The 13,857-nt window shown below is 35.2% G+C and overlaps 2 protein-coding genes, 1 non-coding gene and 1 pseudogene across 3 annotated transcripts; 1 reads left to right on the top strand and 3 right to left on the bottom strand.

Annotated features, from left to right (window-relative positions):
* Window positions 1–1,582: 1,582 nt before the first annotated feature.
* LOC108220741 (uncharacterized) lies at window positions 1,583–5,750 on the bottom strand (annotated as a pseudogene).
* On the top strand, window positions 1,801–3,418 carry LOC108220740 (GDSL esterase/lipase EXL3). The gene is made up of 5 exons (XM_017394590.2): window positions 1,801–2,116; window positions 2,214–2,344; window positions 2,425–2,658; window positions 2,769–3,024; window positions 3,115–3,418. Exons 1-5 carry the CDS (start codon window positions 1,801–1,803, stop codon window positions 3,303–3,305), a joined length of 1,128 nt encoding a protein of 375 aa, XP_017250079.1. The 3' UTR covers window positions 3,306–3,418.
* TRNAE-UUC (transfer RNA glutamic acid (anticodon UUC)) lies at window positions 5,603–5,674 on the bottom strand. The gene has a single exon. It is a non-coding gene; the product is annotated as a tRNA-Glu (tRNA).
* A 336-nt stretch (window positions 5,751–6,086) lies between the features above and the next one.
* LOC108223986 (la-related protein 1C) lies at window positions 6,087–11,722 on the bottom strand. The gene is made up of 6 exons (XM_017398490.2): window positions 11,129–11,722; window positions 10,121–10,691; window positions 9,900–10,053; window positions 9,710–9,800; window positions 7,922–7,993; window positions 6,087–6,592 (listed from the first exon to the last, which is right to left on the bottom strand). Exons 1-6 carry the CDS (start codon window positions 11,450–11,452, stop codon window positions 6,302–6,304), a joined length of 1,503 nt encoding a protein of 500 aa, XP_017253979.1. The 5' UTR covers window positions 11,453–11,722; the 3' UTR covers window positions 6,087–6,301.
* Window positions 11,723–13,857: the final 2,135 nt, after the last annotated feature.

Genomic DNA, 13,857 nt, shown 5'->3' on the forward strand with positions numbered 1-13,857 from the left:
TAATTTTTGTATTTGTTGAAATATAACATGAGATTCATTTGGGATTCATGCATGGGGTTGTTCGTTCCAAACTCATACATGATGTACGGCCGGAAAAATAAAAATCTAAAACTTATATTTTAAATCTCGATGTATGAGTTTTTGATAAACAACGAGGGAGGTGGGTATGAGATGAATTCATTTTTGATTTTTTTTCTCTTTGAGTAATAAAATGTTAATGTCTGATACAAAATTAAATCAGTGATGCCAAAATATATAATAATAATAATTTCATTATTATTTTAATTATTATAAATTAATAACTTATTTCTAGAAAATCAAATATATTGATTTTATCTAGGGCTGTAAAATGATTCGGGTGATCCCGGGTACCCCTCTGCTCAAGTATCGGATCATATTATTTTTAGGTTGTCCAGATTTGGGTCCGGGATCGTTTTATTCGGGTATAAACCGATCCCGGGTATTTGAGATTCGGATCCGAACCGGATATGATCCAGTATCGTATTTTCTATTTTTTAACCGGGTAGTTTATGATCCATCGAATATGAGCCGGATATGATCCACTAACATCAAATATCATTATTATTTCAGTTGTTCAAATAATTATCATTTAGTCCAAGTAAACATAATATTATAAAGTATAATAATTTTGAATTAAAACTTATAGTTATGTGTTGGTATATGTCATTTATTAAATATATATGAAGATAATAAGCATTATCACATTAAATAAATCATATTTTATGAAGATATAAACTTAAATAAGATAGTACAATTTTATAAAATGATGACTATTTACTTGCAAATATGATGGTGTTAAAATATAATAGGTATATGAGTTTGAATCGAATATGAACCGTGGATCATATTCGGTTATTCGGGTAGGATCATATTATGAAAAATTATATGAGACCGAATCTGAGCGGGTATAGGTGTGCTCGTATCCGGGATCATATATTATACGGGCTTAATTTTTCCGCCAGATTTGGATCGTTTTCAAAACGGATATGAGACATGTATCATATTTTCGAGCCGAATATGAGCCGAGACACCGGATAGTCCGTATCGATTTACAGCCCTAATTTTATCCCTCAAATTCATACTAACTTAATCTGATTTCTCATTCCAACCTCATTCTACTGTTCGAACCAAATAGAACCACACAACCCCTTAACATTTTAGATGGACGGATACTTGGTTATTTAAATTACTCGGACGAATAAGACCCACGTATTAACGATTGGAAAAATAGCTAGCTCTTGTCTTGTCTCTGTAAATTAGTACATGGGGCACTTGTCTAGCTAGCTCATTCTTCTAAACCAACTTCAACAATCTTTTCTTTTTTTGTTAAATAACTTCAACAATCTTACTCCAGGTGTGATAGAAGATTACAAGTTATTCTAATAGATACTTGCCCGAAAGTAACAAATTACACCGATCATTTCAATACTGAGCTACCTAGATATACTGAAAATCATGAATAAGTTTTTTCTCCTTTATTGCCTCTTAACTTCAATTCTTTTCTTGATAAAATAATTTGAGAACAAAGTACTCTAATAAATTAAATTTATGATTAATGGGCTAGTACTCAAACTCAAAAATTCATAACCTTTTGGTACATACTTGATACACGCATTCTAAATTGCACTCCACACTTAAAAATCACGCCCATCATTTTTATATGATAGTAAGCCTCTAGGCCTATATATTACCATACAGGAGGAAAACTAATTACAAATTTTTAATTTTGCCCCTCTGAAATTTTCTTCTGCAGCTGGTTTTGATTAACCTTAGCTAATAATGCAGAAGTTGCTCTCTGAGAAACCCTGCACTTGTCTTGCATTTCTTTATTTAAATGGTAATGCACCTTTAGTTGTCTACTGTTGCAGTATACTCTGGTGTAGCTTGATCATGGGGAGTGAAGCGACGATAAAATTACCGGAAAATGTGACTGTCCCGGGATTGATAGTGTTTGGAGACTCGATAGCGGATCAGGGAAACAACAACAACCTTAGCTCCGTCATGAAGTGCAATTTTCCTCCTTATGGCATCGATTTCACGGGTGGCTTGGCTACAGGGAGGTTTACCAATGGCAGAACACCTTCGGATATGATAGGTACTAAAAAAAAAAGCCTTTTGGTAGCTCCTGAAAATACATTCATGCAAACAGCCTATGTTAAAGAAACAGAGATAATATTTTATTCTATTTATAGCTGCGGAATTAGGAATTAAAGAGCTTGTGCCAGCATACCTGGACCCTTCTCTACAGATGAAAGATTTGTCCACAGGTGTCAGCTTTGCTTCTGGTGGCACAGGATATGATCCCCAGACATCTAAGCTAGTGGTAAATATATAATCCTTCATCGAAATCAACTAATTACTTTTGATCAATCATGTACTAATCTGAAGCAAATTACATAACAGTCAGTTGTGCCATTATCAGATCAACTGGAAATGTTTAAGGAATACATTGGGAAGTTAAAAGCTTCGATTGGAGAAGAAAACACGACACACGTTTTAAATAACAACATTTTCTTGCTAGTAGCAGGCAGTAATGACCTTGCAAATACCTATTTTACACTGAAACTTCGAAGCTTCCAATATGATATTCTTTCCTACGCTGATCTTTTAGTTGCTTCCGCTTCTGATTTCGTACAGGTAAATGGTTACAAATATGTTCTCTGACTATATTTCCATCGGCAATTACATGTCAATGAATAATAATCTGATCATTCTTTTGGAATTTCATATTTCTCTGATCAATCAAGAAAATTTATAAACTTGGAGCACGAAGGATTGGTATATTTGGTGTTCCACCAGTGGGATGCTTACCATTCCAAAGAACTCTAGCTGGAGGAAACTCTAGAATTTGTGTAGATACTTACAACCAAGCAGCACAAGTGTACAACTCCAAGCTCTCATCCCAGCTAAATTTCCTCGGAAACAGCCTTCCTCAAGCAAAACTAGTCTATGTCGACATCTATAACCCTCTGATAGATATTATCCAGAACCCCCAAGATCATGGTAAATAATATTTCTCAGATCCTATAAATTTCTCCACTTTTGGAATATATACGAATCGTATAAACGTTCATTTTTCCTAATTCATTTCAGGGTTTGATGTTGTGGATAAAGGTTGCTGTGGTACCGGTGACTTGGAAGTGGTGGTGTTATGTAACAAATGGAGCAGGGTATGCCAAGATAAATCCAAGCATTTGTTTTGGGACAGTTATCATCCTACAGAACAAGGATATAAGGTTCTTGTCGATCTTATTCTGAAGGATTATATCAATCAATTTTTCTGATAGAATAGTACTGGCATGTATATCAAAATCATCAGTTTATCTGTTTTCTGAATCCATAGGTGCTACTAAATTACGATTAAATTCTTAACTATAAGAACATTGCATTATTCTCACAGCGAAGCAACAAGAGCAAAGAAAATAAGAAAAATCCTAGTTGGTACAACAGAATACAGCAAATCAAGCTTACCTTTCAAGTTTGCCAAATTTGTCCAGCATGTGTATGACCATCACTAGAATTTACTTCCGTTCTGTTCATAATAACATAAAAAACAAGAACATAGTCATCTATGTCAATGAGATCCAGACAAAACATAGAGAAGATTACAAAAAGACACACACCGAAGAGTCAGATATAAACATTGAAATCTTTATTTTAGCTGCATATAAGCCAAGCAAAATCCAGAATAGTGAAATTTGTTTTCATTTAAGGTGCAATACGCACAACGAACATGATAAAATCATGAAAGGAACAACAGAGATCGGCATAAGATCTTAGGGAAGGGTACATATGTTGCTGGTGCTTCTTAGTGATTACCGGCCAAAAAAATCAAAGATATGGAGACTCAACACATAAAACCAAAAGATTAAGTTAATAAAACTAAGTTGCACACGAGAAGCATCGACTCAATTTTTATATTACTAGTTAAAAATCAACATATTAAAAGCAAGATCAACTGAAAACTGTAAAGTAACAAGCAACTGTGGCAAAGATTATCATGGTACCCTCCATCTAGAACAAAATAAATCAAAGGAAGAAGCACTTGGATCGTTATGTTTTCTTGGCCTCAGAATCATCTTCATTCATCTTCCTTTCCCACCTGCGTTTTTTGAAATCCGCCAACATTTGTGGCATTTTTTGCATCAATTCAGCAGTATGGGCTCTTTTTTCTGCTGATATCCTCTCACATTTGTGTCCTTTTCTTTTGGTTCTCATTCCTTTCCTTTCTGGATCATAAGGCCAGTCTTCTCCAGCAAGGAGAACTTCTTTCGGACCCCGAGGTGCCAGTAGCCCCAAACTCCCTCTAAAAGATCATCCTGGTGTTTCATCAACTGCTCTTGCCAAGGATACTGGTAGACTGCCACTGACTTCGTTACAGATTTCATCACTTTACAAGCCATTTCTTACAATTCCTACAGAAAAAAGATATGTTCAAGTGACTCTTTACTGTGCACGACATATTTTACTATAGGTGGCTGTAGAGTATTTAGCAAAGCCCTTCATGCAACTAGAGTATATAATATAACCATGAGAATTGTTGTTTAGGTTAGATATAAGAAGATGTAGAGCTTTGGACTTCTTTATTAGCATTGTTAGTTTCCCACTTTGAAATCCCTTTACAGAGTTGTAAAATCTTGGAAGTAAGTTGACAAAGCTTCAAGGTAACTCTATCAATTCCAGAATAAATGTAAACTTTGTCTTCCAGTGACTATTTAACTATTTAACTCTTTGTTAAGGGTGAGAGCTAACAGGAATTCTTCTCTCCTTGTTGCTCTCGAAGTCTCATCATAGTACCTTACTGCAGCCCACATAAACATAGTTTAAGTTAAATCCTCCAATCCTGTAAATGGTGATAAATGGACTATTATTAAAGCAGCCGAAGCATTATATCAAAAATGCCTATCCAAGACTTACTTCTATAACTCAATGCATAATGAGACGATACAAACTTCATAGATATCCCTAAACAACAAGCTTCAAAATGGAAAATCTTACAACCTACCCGCTCTGTTTTCCCCTCTAATTCCTGTTTCTATCACACTTTCTCCTCCTCCTCCATCAACTCAATCCTATCTTACACCATTTACTGATACGGGAAATTGTATAGTATGACTCTCGAAACATTTTCCACCTAAATAATCCACCCATACAACAAAACACAACTTACTTTTGCCAAAAGAAACAGACTTTACTCAAAAGACTTGAAACAAACAATTTTTTTAATATGTTAAACATCAGAATGCACAAAGTGATACACAAGACTGGAATAAATAGGAACTGAATGCTGAGTGAGGCACAGTAACAAACATCACAGCTACAATAGCTTACTTTTAGAGCGAGATAAACATAGGGAATGAAATCACTATTAAAATTTAGAAACTTTATCGGAAGCTTTACTCACCTCTTATCCAGAGACTCAGATACTTGCTACTGCTACCTTTTGATCAGGGAAATGTATGACATGTTGATTGTTGGGAAGAAACGCTAGGAGGAAAAAGATTTGGTTGGGGAAAATTCTAGTTATACATACAAAAAGAAATGGAACTCAAAATTCTGGGGAAGAATTACAACAAAAAAGTTCCGTTGCCGGGAATCGAACCCGGGTCTCCTGGGTGAAAGCCAGATATCCTAACCGCTGGACGACAACGGAATTGATGTTTGCTTTGTGCTTAAGTCGTATATCACGGAGAATAACCTTTGTAGAGACTCCTCTGGAGTATTACTGTATTAGTTCACAATAAATGGCATCTTTTTGCAAAACATAGTCATCGAACACACACATAAAGGGAAATAAAGTGCTATTAAACATTTAACTTGCATTTAAAAAAAAAAACGCCCAATTCCAGTTGGGAATTTCTTGACTAATAAAAAAACTCAAAATGAAAAATAAGGGAAGTTCCTCTTGTATTTAGGCCTCATCTGCAGAGATACAATAAATTAACTTTTATATAAGATAATTATCTACTAGAGTAAAATCCAGGATCAGTAAAACTTTGTAATTTATAGAAACATCTATTTTTGTACTGATAAAACATATGCCAGCATCTCTGACAAAAAAAACATATCCACAAAAACCAAAATCTGGCTACTCTTAATTTCCACATAAAACGGTAAATTGTATAATTTGTAATAGTTTCCCAGAAAAAATCAGACCAAGATAGGAATTTCGAATCAATTTCAAACTTTGGACTGAACTTAGCACTATAGAATTATTATTATAATTCTCAAAAATTAATCTATGGGAATTTCAATAGCTGCCTGTTGCTTTGGTACACCCCTAGTCGGATTGTTCAGCTGGATTTTCGCCCTTTGCAGGTTCTGATTGAGTAATCATCGAGTCCGTAGATGGAACTATACTGGATTCTGTCTCCGATTGCTCTATCTTCGTGTCTGTACTATTGACCTTGTTAGTTGTCTCCTTGTCTAAATGGACCTCCTGAATGGAAGTTGCCAGCATGATGTCAGTTGACTCGCTTTGAGGTTGAGATTGAGAACCAAGGTCTGGCAAACTCTGACTAACTGAAGGGATCCACTTCTGCCAATTCTCCCGTCTCCTAATCTTGTCCCCCTGTGAATAAACGGATTAAGAACATGACATCAAATGGTGCTCATAAGGTGGTTATGAAAGAACGAATTAAAAACATCTGAAACCACAAGTGCATGTACTAGGTGTAGTAACTGTTCCAATTAAATTTATTGACAGATTTTTGGTCATCAATCACTATCTAATTTACCACCTTACCCAGTCTGCTACTGCGACACTGCTGCAACCAACCCTAATATTATTTATATTTGTTTCCTCACTGTACGTACTGTCTCAAACAACATAACATCACAAGACATCCTTTGACTTTTATCACTCGATTTCATCTCCGCCACCAGAACAAACCGAGCATACACCACTACATACTCAAACTCATATCAATTATGGGGAAACAGACTTTGCTAACAAGGAAAAATGGCAATCCAGCCCTGAATCTATCACAAAAGAAGAGGCAAAATATTGAAATATTGATTACTGAAATACAAAAAAGGTCAAATATGATAAAAGATGACTTAAATATATTTATGAAGGTGTGTCAGGTGACTGCCTGGGTACTGCCAGCATCAAGAAGGATGGTGTTTTACGAGAAAGATGTTACTTTTTCCACCTAATATGTTCTTTGGACTGACTGTGTATCTTACTCTATATGCAGCACTACATAAACTGTTTCTGGAAAAACTCTGCAACATAATGAAGTAAAGCTCAGCTTAAGTTCTAACATGAAACATAGGCTTATTGTACAACCGTCAACTGCCAACTGGATCAGTAGTTAACTTCAGGGCATATAATTTGAAATCAAAAATATTGCAGTAAACAATTGCAGGTGCAGAATATAAGATGCACTTGGTACAACACGTTACTGCTAATTCAATAAAAAAAAATTGTTAAGGCATTATGTAAAATGTAAAGATAATTAAAAATTTAGAAAGCATTTTGTAAGAAACTCCATTTTAATAAATGTAGAAACAACTAAAGTGCAGCAGTAAACTCTAATGGAACTGATATCTAAAATGTTTTCTATAGATAAATTTAATGAATACGGATTTTTACAGGTTTTTAACATCTCTATGTGAATCCTCTACTTTCTCAAGTGAGATGGGACCCCCTCTACTATCATGAATTCATGATTCATCCGAGGACCACGTGGAAGCTACTAGAAAGACATCCCACAACGTCATGACATTTCAACTAAAATACAACGCTCCACGAAATGTGAACACAGGTCAACCTTTTAAGGATGTTATTAGCACACTACAAGTATTAGCACATATGATTCAGAAAGAAAAACAATATCGACCAAAGTAAACATAAGAAGACACGATTTAATCAGGTAGTACATGATATAAACCTTACCTGTACTTCCACAACAGTTGAAGCTCCCAAAGTATCCAGAATCAATTGGACATCGTTTGTCAATTTCGAAACCTGTCATAGTTTACAAAAATTGAATGCTTAAAACCAGAAGAAAAAAGCCAAACATGCGGAATGGTACAGAATATTGTAACAACACATTTACGTCAACTAAGAAATGACTTTCACCTTTGTCATTTAAAAGTAAACCAGCAAAAAAATAGAAAAACCATATCTATGAAATAAACTCTCAAGTTCATTGTCATGATTACATCAGTGACATTCATAGGTAATATTACTGGAGCTCGACGACTACATTTTGCTAGCTGAAGTAATTTGACTTGAACAGTAATTTCTGGCATTTGAAGGAGTTAAGTTCAATTGCAATGTAAGAAACTTTGACTAATTTAATTGAAGTAGAGATCTTCAAATATATGATCTAAAGAAAGAACAAGCCTCTGTAGATAACATATTACTTCCACTGCACTTTTCCCTGATCTGACTTCTCTAAAGCCTTCTCATCACCATTTCTTGTTTGTTTGAAATAAAACACTTAATACTGTATCATGTTCATAAATGCAAACATCAATTATGTTTAAAAACTATGAATAACTGTGTATGATGTAGACCGATTGGGACCTTCATATTGTAACACACACACACACACCAATCTGGCTAAGCAACAAGCTGTATCCTTTTACATTTTCACCCTAATTAAACTAAGAATCGGTTGAAGATTTTTAAAAAAACTAGTGCACAAATTATCAGAAATTTTGCTCTCTCTAAGGTTGGCATGATGTCAAGTAATGAGTAGTTATTCCTATGTGATGAAGCTCTCATCTACCTCTACAAGAGAATGATACACATCACATCTCGTCTCCTGCGTTTCTACATGTAGAGATATTCTTCCAATCTTATGGTGCTGCATTTCACTTAATAAAAAAAAAATGGGAATGCAATGACATATGAAGCTGTTATACCGATAAATGTGTGTGTGTGTGTGTAATATGTATGTGTATACATATGTAGTATATGTATATATATATATATACACATACATATATATATATGTGTGTGTGTGTGTGTGTGTGTGTGTGTTCTCATTTCTCAAGTCCTCCACACAAGTTGCATGTGCATATGATTTTATTTTGGTTACTTATATCCACTTAAATCTTACTTTGTATTCTGAAAATTGATCAGTGACACTCACTGTAAGAAACAATCTTTGTGATGGCACATATCTAACAACTTGCACATATCTAATTATTCTAATTTTAATATTAACAGGACCTTTATTTATATAAGTTCATAGCTTGATATCCCTTTATTGTCACATACCTAAAACAACAAGAATATTTTAGATACGATTTGCATTTAATTTGATAGTGTTACAGAGCAAAAGAGTAAGTGAGAAAGTCATGTGAAGTAGGCCTCCTAAATCAAAACAAAATAACTGGTTGTATACTCATTATTACACAGGTTCATACAGTTCCTAATTAAATATACTCATACGAGTACATAGGCCCTCATAAAAAGATTACAGGAACTTGTTTCAAGTCAGCAATGTCCAATTAAGTTAACTACTGCGTGGTGGGGGGGGGGGGGGGGGGGGGGGGGGGGGGATATTAAATATCATACAATAAGTACCAGTACATTTTCTACAAATAATCCACATAAAAAGCAAGGATCCACCGATGATAGTTAAGACATCAAACTTCTTTCTTCAGAGAACTCTGTATCTATTACATGCTCCAAGAGAACAATAACAATTTAAAGTGAATATTTACTTACTCGAGGAAAACTTGCTATTAAACTAATAGATACCCATCCCTGATCATCCATGTTTGACCTTAAGAAGTCATCTTTAACCAAATTACCTTCACTGTAGCAAGCAAACAAATAGCATATGAACTTGCCAGGAACAAAGTCTAAATTTAACAAGGTTACAAATGAGGGCTTTAATCCAACTAAATACTTATACCTGAAATAGTAATCGATCTGGTTGAGTAACAAAGTTCGCAAATTTGGATCAATAAGAGGGAAATATATATGTGGAGGTGGCGGGAGAACGAGTGGAACAGTCCTGAAGGAGTCAGGAGGCATTGGTGGAACATATAGATAAGGAGGGACCATATCTGTAGGAAAAAAAAAAAAATTAGTCCAATTCAATATTTGATTTAATATTGATCCATATAAGCTTACCAAAAGGCATGGGATTCCCAAATGGTCGCACATGCCGGGGAGGAATGTATGGTATAGGTCCTGGCAACACTGGTCTTGCCAAACCTCGAGGAGGAGGAGGTGGTGGAGGAGGGGGAACCATATGATGCATATGTACATCTCTTCCAGAGGGATTTCGAGAAGCATTTCTGTCGCGATCTTGGTCATGCCGGGCTCCATAACTATTGTTATATCCTCCATCTCCGGCAGGTCGAGAACCAAAGTTACCCCGTCTAGAAGGATTTCTTGGTGAATGAGACCCTACACCTCCGACTGGTCTTGCTTCTCGGTTATTGCTCAGATATGGAGCTGGCTCTCTAAGAGGCATCTCTATCCCAGGCGGTAATAGATTACCAAAAGGTATGGGAAATGGAGGTGGTGGAGGCGGAGGGGGCGGGCGAATGGCGCCACTCTGACCTGATCCAGCCCCTGTACTGCCACCTTTCTTCATAGACCTTTGTCGATAAGGTTGTTTGTTGCGATTATGATTGGAGTTAAGGTGTCCATTAGCAGTAGCTTGTTTCTGAGGTGCATGTATTGTTGTTACTTGTTCCTGTATTCAAAAGCAACAGAATAATAAATGTTTTTGCAATCAAAATCTCATCATGAAAAACACATATAATATTCATTCTAAAGGAATGAATTTTACTGTTTCAAATGGAAAAAAAATTACATTATTCATTTTAAATGAACGAATTTTACTGCAAAAAATCAAACACAACATACATTCACAAACAAAGCTGTTAAAAATCAAAACAATATTGATTCATAATCAGAGCAAAGTGAGCATTCAACATTAGTGAATGAATACACATCAAAGATCAGATTGTCCATATGTCATATAAACCTCGTCTCGACTAAACTATTACTTGATTATACACATTAACAGGTAATATTATGCTACTACAAAAGCTAACAAATTAGCAATCTTTATGTAAGCAGACTATATAATCTCAAGTTAACAATTAACAATTTGCTCAAGGACCAAACCTGCGCAACCGAACTCGAGGCATCAGACAAATTTTTCGCGGAACTCGACGACGATTTAGGCGAACCGCGAGTCGACTCAGTAATAGTAGGCCAAGCAGAACCTCCCATAACCGGAGCAGGCTCAACGACACCGTTTACACTTTTCCACACAGACTTCTTAGATACACCACCAGCATTGTCACCTCCACAATCAGAACTCTCATTCACGGCGGCGGAGACGGCGGCAGCCTCTCCCGTCGCCGACATCGGCTGAATCTCCGGCGGCGGCTTTTTCGGATGAGAAGCAATCGGCGATGAGGGAGTAGAAGTCGTTATATCGGGCATAGCAGTACAAAATTAGGGTTAAATTAACAAAAATTAAAATAAAAAAGGAATTGATTAAAAGTTGTGTTTGTTTGAGGTGTAAAAGAGAGAATAGAGGGGTAGAGAGAGTGTGAATAAACAAACACGGCTGATTAAAATGGAAGCGAAAGTGATGATATACAAGAGAAAAATAGAACAGTGGCCTGGCCTCCTTGCTTCTTTGCTGCGGTGATGATAGATGATGATGGTTTTCAGTGTTTAGGTTACTCTGTTTTATTATTTTATTATTTTTAGTTATTCCAGTTCACGCAGTCACACCCTTTTTCTCCCTACTTTTTTCATTCCGCATCTTAAACTTATTTAACGGAGGACATATCCAAAAGTGTCCTAAACCGATATCTTTAATTAGAATTTAAGATAACAATGTCCTAATGTCCTAAAACACCATGACGTCTATTAAATGTCTCATTTTTTCCCATAAAAAAAATTTCTCATTTTTAAAACTTTAAGTCTATTCTATTAATAAAAGTTTCTTTCCTTCTCTTTTACACATCTCTTCTCTTTCATATTTTCTCTACCGTACGATTGTAATTCAAATATAATATTATACTAATCATAAGACATAAATTATAGATTTAAATCATTTACGGAATATTAGTTCAATGTTTGTTAAATCGTAATCCAACTCCATCAAGTTCAAGGAATATATTTGTTAATAAGCCATGTCGAGCTCTGCTTTCTTGATTTGTTGAACTCAAATAGGTATTGCACGGATTTTTCGGGCTTTGCAAAACTAGGTTTTACAATTAGTAGGATTTATAGACTCTGCACCTTCAGATTCTCCAAGTGGTATGCTTCGTGTGAATCACCTTCAGACTCTCTGAGATGGAAATCCCCCCCGAGGTTATGTCCCCGTAAGCATCTCCACCGTGAGAATAAATATCCAATTATTAGAAAGCATAATTCAAAGATGTCAATGAGATTTATTTTTAATGAGAGAAGCTAGAACAAACTTATCAGAGAATTGACTATGATAAGGGATACCTTACGACGTAATGGTTAGGGGTATTTATAGGCTAGGATCATGTGTTTTACACAAATATGTCAATGAGATTTATTTTTAATGAGAGAAGCTAAAACAAACTTATCAGAGAATTGACTATGATACGGGATACTTTACGACGTAATGGAGGGGTATTTATAGGCTAGGATCATGTGTTTTACACATGGATAAATGACCCTGGCTATTGACGAGTCAACATCAACCTTTTATAAAGTGTACTTGTTTTCAGGTTTTTGTAGTTTTTTTTTTCCGCTAATTGATTACACACGTACACATGGGAAGTCGAACTCCTGACCTCCCGCAAGAGGGTATAAGAGCTCTACCACCACATCAACATCTTGTTGGCAGGTTTTTGTATCTTGTTGTAGTTGTCAACGCTCTTTTCAATACAAGTCTTGTTAAGTAGTTGTAGAGTTTTAGCGTATGTCAGGACTTTGTCCCTCGCTGATTTTGCCTTGCATGTCCTTTGTCTATTGTAGAATTATAATACATGAACTTTGTGGGCTTCGTAATCTTGGTGTTTAAAAAGCTTGACTTTGCAAGTTTTGCCTTGGCATGTCTTGTAGTCTTTGTATCCTTTGCTTTTAGACTAAAATATGATGGACAAGCTTGCGAATTTTGCAACCTCATAGTCTTGGTCTTGTAGATCTTGCCTTTGCAAGTTTTGTAGTCTTGATCTCGTGGACTTGATTTTACATATTTTGTGTTCTTTGCATTTGGAGCTAAACATGATATTCGACGAATAGGGTTGGTACAATACATATATTATTAATCATATTTATACATATAACTAGATTTTAAAACTTAATTTCATTTTGTTTCCATTCTTAAGTATATTCAAACAAAAATTGATATTAGAGCATCTCCAACCATCGAAAACAACTAAAAAGTGCGTTTGCATACTAAAAATAAAAAAATTTAGCCAACCGCTCGAAAAACTCATACTCCAACTATACTTGGCTGTTGTCTATAATTTTAGCCAACCTTTTACGGATGGGTAAATTTGTCGAACCTCTACAGGTCTGTAAGAAATCTGTAGAAAAATTGCACATCATTTATTATCATATTGAACTGATATATTCTATTTTAACAATCTAAAATATTAATAACATACTATTTTTAAATTATAACCAACCAATATAGCCAATACCATTGAAGCAAAATGTTTTACAGGTTGAGCAAATTTTACATAATGTCTTACAGGTTCCATTTAGCCAACGATTATAACTAACGCCGTTGGAGATTTTCTTAGTTATTATCATTCAAAATTTTAGAAATATTAATATCTGGCTTTTGAGGGTACTCTTTTATTTACACTAAAAAAATTATACGGATAATTCACAATTTGTTATATATATCTTAT

This window comes from Daucus carota, chromosome 5 (assembly GCF_001625215.2).
Source record: "Daucus carota subsp. sativus chromosome 5, DH1 v3.0, whole genome shotgun sequence".
Classification (NCBI taxonomy): Eukaryota; Viridiplantae; Streptophyta; class Magnoliopsida; order Apiales; family Apiaceae; genus Daucus; species Daucus carota.